The 7,817-nt window shown below is 40.3% G+C and overlaps 1 protein-coding gene across 1 annotated transcript; it reads left to right on the top strand.

The window, feature by feature from the left end:
- The first annotated feature begins 376 nt into the window (after positions 1-376).
- On the top strand, positions 377-7,289 carry LOC119655252. The gene is made up of 5 exons (XM_038061047.1): positions 377-735; positions 809-896; positions 5,176-6,393; positions 6,461-6,938; positions 6,996-7,289. Exons 1-5 carry the CDS (start codon positions 426-428, stop codon positions 7,182-7,184), a joined length of 2,283 nt encoding a protein of 760 aa, XP_037916975.1. The 5' UTR covers positions 377-425; the 3' UTR covers positions 7,185-7,289.
- The last annotated feature ends 528 nt before the right edge of the window (positions 7,290-7,817 follow it).

Below are 7,817 nucleotides of genomic sequence, written 5' to 3'. Positions count from 1 at the left end.
GATCATCAAGATCCCAAAGAAGGGGATCAGTTTTGAGTGTGACAAATGGATAATCATTAAAATAATTCTGGAATGCATCAAAGAAAGCCTCGAAAGATTGATCGACCGTTTCTGAGAAAAGTACATGTAATAAACAGACAGACAGTATACCGATTTTCATAATGTTTTATTTTACGCAAAGTCTTAAAAAGGTAGTGTCGACTTTACGGATATGGTATCTTAGTTTCTTGGTAAATATTGGAATAAGCAAGGTTCAACCAATATGAAGAACAGATGGACCCACTCTTCCCTCTGCATCTAGTAGACATTGGCAAATTTGACAAAGCAGAACGAGTTTTCGAAGGAGTCGAACAACGTCTGATTGACATATGTAAATTATAAAATTTCTTGAAGTTTATGAGCAACGGTTTATATAGTAATCTACAATGAGATCTTCTTGTCTGCAAGACGTTGAGCGAATTCGCGCAGCTCTGAAACGTCGCGAAGAATTGCTAAGGAATAAAGATGTACCTAGACAATCAGAGCTATACAAAAGCCTTGGTAATTCTCTTGGGTCTGTTGTAATTGAAAACATGACGCTGCTCTCGAAGGAGGTTATGGGTGTAACAGACCCGCTGAAAGGCCCATCTGACAATCTATGGTTGCCGCCCTCGAACCGTATTAAAAAGAAATTGTGTCTGACTCCGCCATCACCGGTTGAAGTAACTAAAGCATTTTGCCATCAAGGAATCCTGGGTGAGTATGTTAAGTTAGGTATCTTCGTTCATTTTAAACAGTTATTCACAATTTTCTGTTCATTGTTGTGCAGAAATTGGAGAAGAATTTGAAGCAAAGGTCGAGGAGCATTGTTTAGAAAGAATCAAGAAAGCGGCCGATGAAGCTGCGGATTTTGAAAGGTAAATAGATATCAATTTTGGATACTTCGAAGCTACCAGGGCTCAAGTGTGGGCCTCGAGAAAAACCGAATCTTGAGAAATTAACGGATTTTAAATAATCAATAGAGATTTGTTCTCTTTCCGTATTGATACGCCCAGGCTTCGGCAGTGAAACTTGTACTTTATCTAGTGGTGAGAAGCAAATAATTCGCTAGTAAGTCATCCTGCTATACATATTTACCAAAGTTCACCTTCAGAATAAACGAAGACTAGGCTATAATATCTATAGGTGGAACCTAAAATAGAATTTTTGGTTTGGATTTGTTTATATTTGGTGAATCCAAATCCAAAAATGTCTGGAAGCAGCTATCGTTATAGAGGACCTTCTGTGTCGAAAAGACGTTTTTCATTATAATATAGAATGAGAATTTGAAGAAATTGTTTCACCTCAAGAAAATTCTACTCACCGATCTCAATCCTTAGGTATTGGATCCCTAAGGTTGTTGGGGTGTGACTGACAGCTTTCAAAGACCTTCTATGAATTCATAGTTACCGATGCACGGTGTTTGGGCAGCTTTGGCTTTTAATGGAATTGTTCTTCATATTATTGTCGTTATTGAAAATGAGTGATTTGTCCTTTTTTGAGGTGGGATTTTTTGCCTCTACCAAGGAAAGACATGGGTCCAGAAGAAGAAACCGCAGATGATTCGATCCGGAAGTTGACATGTTGCGGATTACGGCATTATGGTTACTGATGTTAGGATCTAGGATAGGGTCTAGTTTGAAATGCTGCTGCTGATTATAAAAGTGGTCTAGGTGAGACTGACCGTTTCAACGCTAAAAGTATAGTGAACTGGGTTTAAATGTAAGGTGTTACGTGCTACGGGATAGATAGTTACCCAGGTCTAGAGGTGATGGCGATTGGTGTTCTCGTATGTGATAAACCCGGAGGAATCAAAGTTTGCCAAATGGGTGGGGGGTAGTTTGTTTAGGAATATTGTATGGTAGGTGGATTAAATGTGTACGATGTTACGAAGTTGGACTTATTTTCTTCGAAAACTATGGAAACCTTAAGGGATTTGTGGGCCTTAGTCGGTTGGCGAACGAGAAATTGGTCGGAGACTAGATTTTCGGTCATTCGGATATTGATTTATGTTGAAAAGTTTGAAATTTGGTAATTGATTACATTGGCCGAGGAGCAATTTGAAACCTTAGCGACTCACTTGACCGGCTAAAGAGTTAATATTTTAATTTGGTGATTCAAGCATTCACAGTTGAATCGCTGTGTTGGATATGTTTATTAAACGAAGGAATTGTTCGGCAATCTGTCTAGTGCTACGAGTTATTTCAGAAAATGATCGGGATGGCCGAGTATACAAAGGCGCTGTAAAAACGTGTGGTGTGGTTGTTGTGGGATGGTTTGGGATGGATAGATGACGCACAGTATATTGTTAAAGCTTTATGCTTTCAGGTTCTCGGTGATATCCTGTTAGTAGCCACTACGTTTTGGTCACGAAAGATGAACTATTTGTCTGTGTTTATTTTCGGACCTCCTGACGAAGCTCCGTTTCTGGAGTAACCTCCTTTTTTGCCCTTTTCAACAGGCTTGGGCACCCTGAAATTGTAAAATCAAACGAATTTTAATAAAGTTTCTTGGTCTTTATTCGGGCACCCTTGGAAATACAAACAGGAATAAAGTATCACACATAGATGGTAGATGGCTTTGCCTACTATTATATGCAAGTGACATTATGTGAACGGGATCGGGGTGTAATTGCGATAGTAGTTCCATTGTTCTTGACAAAGCAGCCTTGCTTCATGGGAATTTGAACGATGTCACGAATGCGTATACCAAGAATTTACTCAAAAATCTTTATGGTATTGAGTAGCAACCGAATCGAAGGGTAATTTTATCACACCGCTGGACAGCTTTTGTTTTTCCGTATTGGGATATTGTTGCTTCCCTCTCAGTTAGCTGGTGCTCTACCGTTCTTATAACGTTATAGAAGAAATCACTGAAGTTGAGGGCCCTGGAAAGGACACTGCTTTCCAGAGATGAACTGCTACGTCGTAATATCTTTTGAACTTCCCTGATTTCATTCGTCTGGGGGGGCTCCTAAACGCTGGTAAGTGCAACTGCTCCAAATGTCGGCAGCGTTTGCGCAATTGGCGGATGAGCACGTTTTTCCGTTGAAATTTGCTCGACGTATTCCCTTCATTTGTCCTGTCATCAATCGACAAGCAAAGTACGGTGTTTATTATTGACATAACACAATTGATGGCGATTTCTGATATGTTGATACAAAGTTTAACATTTTGCTCGTAAGACTTCAGCAATAGATGGATGCGAAAAAGCCATCCTATTCTCTTTGCGACCCTACACATACAGTACGGTGGTAACGCCGTTTTGTTCTCATTTTTAAGGTTTTGAGTAAAACGGATAGTAGGGTAAGGCTCTCTCTTTACTTTAAAAATGAGCGGTGCCGCGTTTTCCACTGAGCTGCTATCACCAAAGAAGTTTTTACCTAGGAAACTACACTTTTTTAGCCAAGAACTTCGCTCAATCCGTTTACCTCGGATTTTATCTTTGTAATACGGTCCGTCCACCCAGAATAGTCACACTGAATTTTAAGTAACGGTGGTCTGACAATGACACTTCACAGAATTATTTATCGCTGCACCTGCAGTTATTGCGGAGTTGCTACTTCTATTCGCACGGAAGCGCTAAGAATCCGAGACCTTCCCCGGAAAATGGAAGAAGGGGATGATTGTGAAGATTCCAAAGGGGCACCCATTTTGAGTATGACAATTGAAGAAGTATCCGTGTGTTCCCTGCCGTTAAAAAATAATGAAATTAATCCTGGAACGTATCAAAGAACGTCTTAAAAAATTGATCAACCGAGATCAGTCTGATTCCCGCTCGCTTTGTTGCACCTGTTCTTCATTGATTTCTAGAAGGCTTTCGCCTTCGTGATCAGAGATTGTATCTGGTGTAGTCTACGCTGGAGGGACACTCTGGAGAAACTAACAGCTATTATCAGCGACATATTATGGCGCAAAATGTCAAGTACTGCATCGAGGTAAAGTCTTGGAGGAATTCAAAGTTGAAAACGGAGTCTGACAGGTTTGCATCTTGTCATCGATATTATTTTTTCTTGTTTCGTTCGACGTTTTTCATGCTCCTCTGTTTTGAGGGCATGGAGGAGTTCAATGGACCATGACATCTTTCATCAAACACATCGACTACGCTGATGACATCTGTTTGCTTATTTAGCGGTACTTAAAAGCTCCAAACCTTTGTGGATAATTGCCTAGCATGATACTATTTCGAAATAAGTCGGGATACCATAAGCTGGGTGCGTATGTGAGGAACTTTCTAATCACGGTTCTCCATTCCTACATAGCTAAAAATGCAAAATATTCCTCCATTAATTGCTAAACAGCAGATATATTATACATATGTATGTACATAAATATTAAAGACATAAATAATATGCTCATCCCAAATAAACAAATGTTGCCCATCTAAATTGATTTTATGCATATTCACGCATTTCCACTTTAAACCGTTCATAAAAGCATATATGTATATGTGCACTTAAAGTAAATAGTACCGAACTAATGCACACACATGTCTACCTTAATGGACACTACTCGTAACACCCTCGCTCTCCCATGTTTCCGCGCAATATCATTTCATACCCTATATAACCATATTCTATGAAAAAAATTGTATACCCCCTTTCGCATGTATGGGGACCCCCCCCCCCTCTCAAACTCAAAAATGGCGCCATTTGCAATATGTAAAGGGATTCTCCCCAAATTTCGCGACAATCGGTTCAGCGGTTCCCGAGTAAATCGGATGTGACAGACAGACATTGAATCTATTTTAATAAGGTTTTGTTTTATACGAAACCTCAAAAAGAACTAGGTCGGCGCACAGGCGAGTTACCCGAGGGTAATGTGATCGCAAGGAAGAGGTGACAATGGATGGGTCACACATTAAACAAGAGCAGCAATTCTATTGCTTTCTATGAAATACAGTCGAACCACTCTTCCAAGATGGCAGACGAGTGGGTCGCCCCAGAATCAATCACTTAGCGCAGAATAGTAGAGGAGGTGTGCGTACGTCTCGTGTCGTTATTAGAGTACTTGAAGTGTATTTTAGCGGACCGTATGCAATGGCGCTTAGGTGTGGATAACCACCAAGGGGTATGTGGGAGCCCTGAGAAAGACGTAATAATAAAGGAAGCAGGTAGGCTCTGAATGTATCTGAATGCATATTTGATGTACATTTCAGATTCGAATGTGAGCGACGTTTGAACTTCGTCCTTGGTTGTGAGCGATCCAATCATCATAGAGAGATGGCTAATCTCGAGGAGGCGTATCGTGCAGCTTTATTCGCAGAGCGGAATGCTCTTCACCAGGAATATATTCGCGGTCGAACCGAATATGGCGCGAAGTATAGATGCTTCTGTAAGGAGATAGAGGTGAAAACTCAGAACAACGCAACGCAAACCGTACAACAGGCAGATGGGAATTCAGAAGGTTGCATTTCCAATGATCAAACAAAAAGGTACGAATATCAGAACAGGGTGATGAAGTGTTTGTGGGAGGACTTCAAGGAGCACTTGCGGATCCAACGCCATGCAATGGCATGCTCTAAAGTAACAGAGGTGATGCATGTTATTTGTGCCCAGAAATTGGACGCTCAGCAAAGAATTGAGAAGGTGAAAAAGCTCTGCAATGAGGAATTGAATCGTATAGCTGGAAGCAATGGATACAAATTGATTAAAGACAAATATATCAGTCTCTTGAAAAGTATCAAGAAATTTATTCAGCTTTCGCAGTCAGATGATCCAGAGTTCAAGCGTTTTCTGCTTGAATTCCAAGAGGAAATCGAAGAGGAAATCTGTACAATTGAGTTTGAGGAGAACCTTTGCCACTGTTGCGCGAATGCCAAGGAAGCTATCAGGGAAAAAACCTCAAATGACCCACGACTTCGCAGTCCGGCTGGTATTATTATTTTCTCAAGGGCCCACGGTCGTCATATATTCTGCTCATGCCAAACTACTTCTGAAGAGGAAGACAATGAACTCAAAAATAAATATCAAGTTAAGAATATGAAATCCAAGGGAGAAGATTACGTCGATTGGAGCACTATTTCCGAAAGTGATGAATCTTCCATATCATCTGTGAAATCAAAAAGTTTATCGGAAGATGTTCCAATTACAAGCGATATAGGACTAGCTAAGAAAATCGCAGGCATGATAAATATTGAGCATATTCTAATCAAGGCTTTCGACAAAGTTATCCTTAGCGCGAGCGGATACGTTCCTATTGAAGTTCTACAACAGAAGCTTTTCGAGTATGTCACTGAGCAGTTTAAGGACACATTTAATCAGGACGCAATAATGGAGACCATCAAGCAAGCTACTGATAAACGTAGACAAAGCTTCATATTGGGTGCGACCGATTCTTTGGAGCTCATCAAGGCGAGGCGGAGTACAAAGTCGGGGTAAGTTTTTCTTTCTTCTCATTGCGATTCGATATTCATTTTATTATTGAGCCTCTATCTAAAATAGCATAGCTCAATCTGAAAGCACCGCGAGCGAAGGTACAGTTAAAGCAACATCTACCTCAGAACTTTACAGTAGTAATAGTTCATGCATCAACCGAATTGAGGATGACTTCCCTGCTGGAATGGAGAACGAAGAACCAGAAGGTGAAGAAGAAATTGACAAATCAAGCGAAGTTGTTGGCCGAGACATTCTCCGACTTTCGGAAATGCACCGCCCTGCTTGTTTACGATCGTTAGAAACTGTCGACATTCAACAAATAAGCAACAAGGATAAAATTAACAACCGCCATTTCTGGGAGTCGATGATAAAAACCCCAAAATACATGCAGCTCTCCACTAGTAAAGTTGATTCAAATTGGATCTATCGAAAATCGCCTGAAAAGGAGTGGAATGAACTTTTGACGCAAGCTTATGAGAAATCTAAGAAAGAGGATGAGGAAAGTATTGAGGAAGAAACACCTGCTTCCATTGTATGCTCTGGGGTAAAAACACTTTAAATGATTGTGAGGGCAACGAAAACTAATTGTTTGTTGTTTCAGACCAGCTTGGCTGACCCACAGTTGGCGAAAGCAACTATTGAAACATTCAGACGTTGCATCAAAGAGGATTTCCATCCCATAGGAAAGGTTCGTATTCGGTCCTTGATAGATTTACTAGAGAAGAACGAAGAGGTTACTAGGGTACTGTACAAGAAACCAACCATGAAGCAGGCTTCGACCGAAAATTAAATCTCAACATTTGCCTTCGTATATTTCAAAATTCATTTATTTATTACTCTTATAAGGACTCTATTGGTGTACTAATGAATGCTAATAGCAAGAATTATAATGTTACTTACAAACTTTAAAATTGCTTGTATATGGTCTGTACAGAGAGGGCGAACCTGCTACTTAAAGTTAAAATTCAACTTGTCATGAATGAGGAAGCCAGATAGGATAACAATAGGATGGTGAGTTGAAAGTATTGGCCTCCACCAAGGTCCTTAGTTTGAAATGCTGGGATGCTTATACTTTTTGGAAGTGGCCGACGGTAACTTGTCAAAGATTATGCAATGATTTAGTAGTTTTAAGAGAAGTGACCCCCTAAAAGCTTTACTTGGATCCTTTTATTCTTCCTCTTGAGTAGCAATAAAAATGTCGCTCTTGATGCTTGGGGTTCTTTCACAAAGATTTCCGGCTGCTTCACCATCACCATTTAGCTGAGTGAATGTTTGCAACTGTCAATCTGTCAGCTTTCTCACTACAATCAATGTTCGAATGTCCTGGCTCCCGCATCAGGAAGAGTTCGTTCAGACACCCAAATTTCAGCAGCAATTTGTGCCAGTTCCACATAAACGGGCTTGTGAATATAACTATGTAGTT

Source organism: Hermetia illucens, chromosome 4 (assembly GCF_905115235.1).
Source record: "Hermetia illucens chromosome 4, iHerIll2.2.curated.20191125, whole genome shotgun sequence".
NCBI lineage: Eukaryota > Metazoa > Arthropoda > Insecta > Diptera > Stratiomyidae > Hermetia > Hermetia illucens.
Note: the sequence above shows the minus strand (reverse complement) of the source record. Positions and strands in the feature narration are given on the sequence as shown.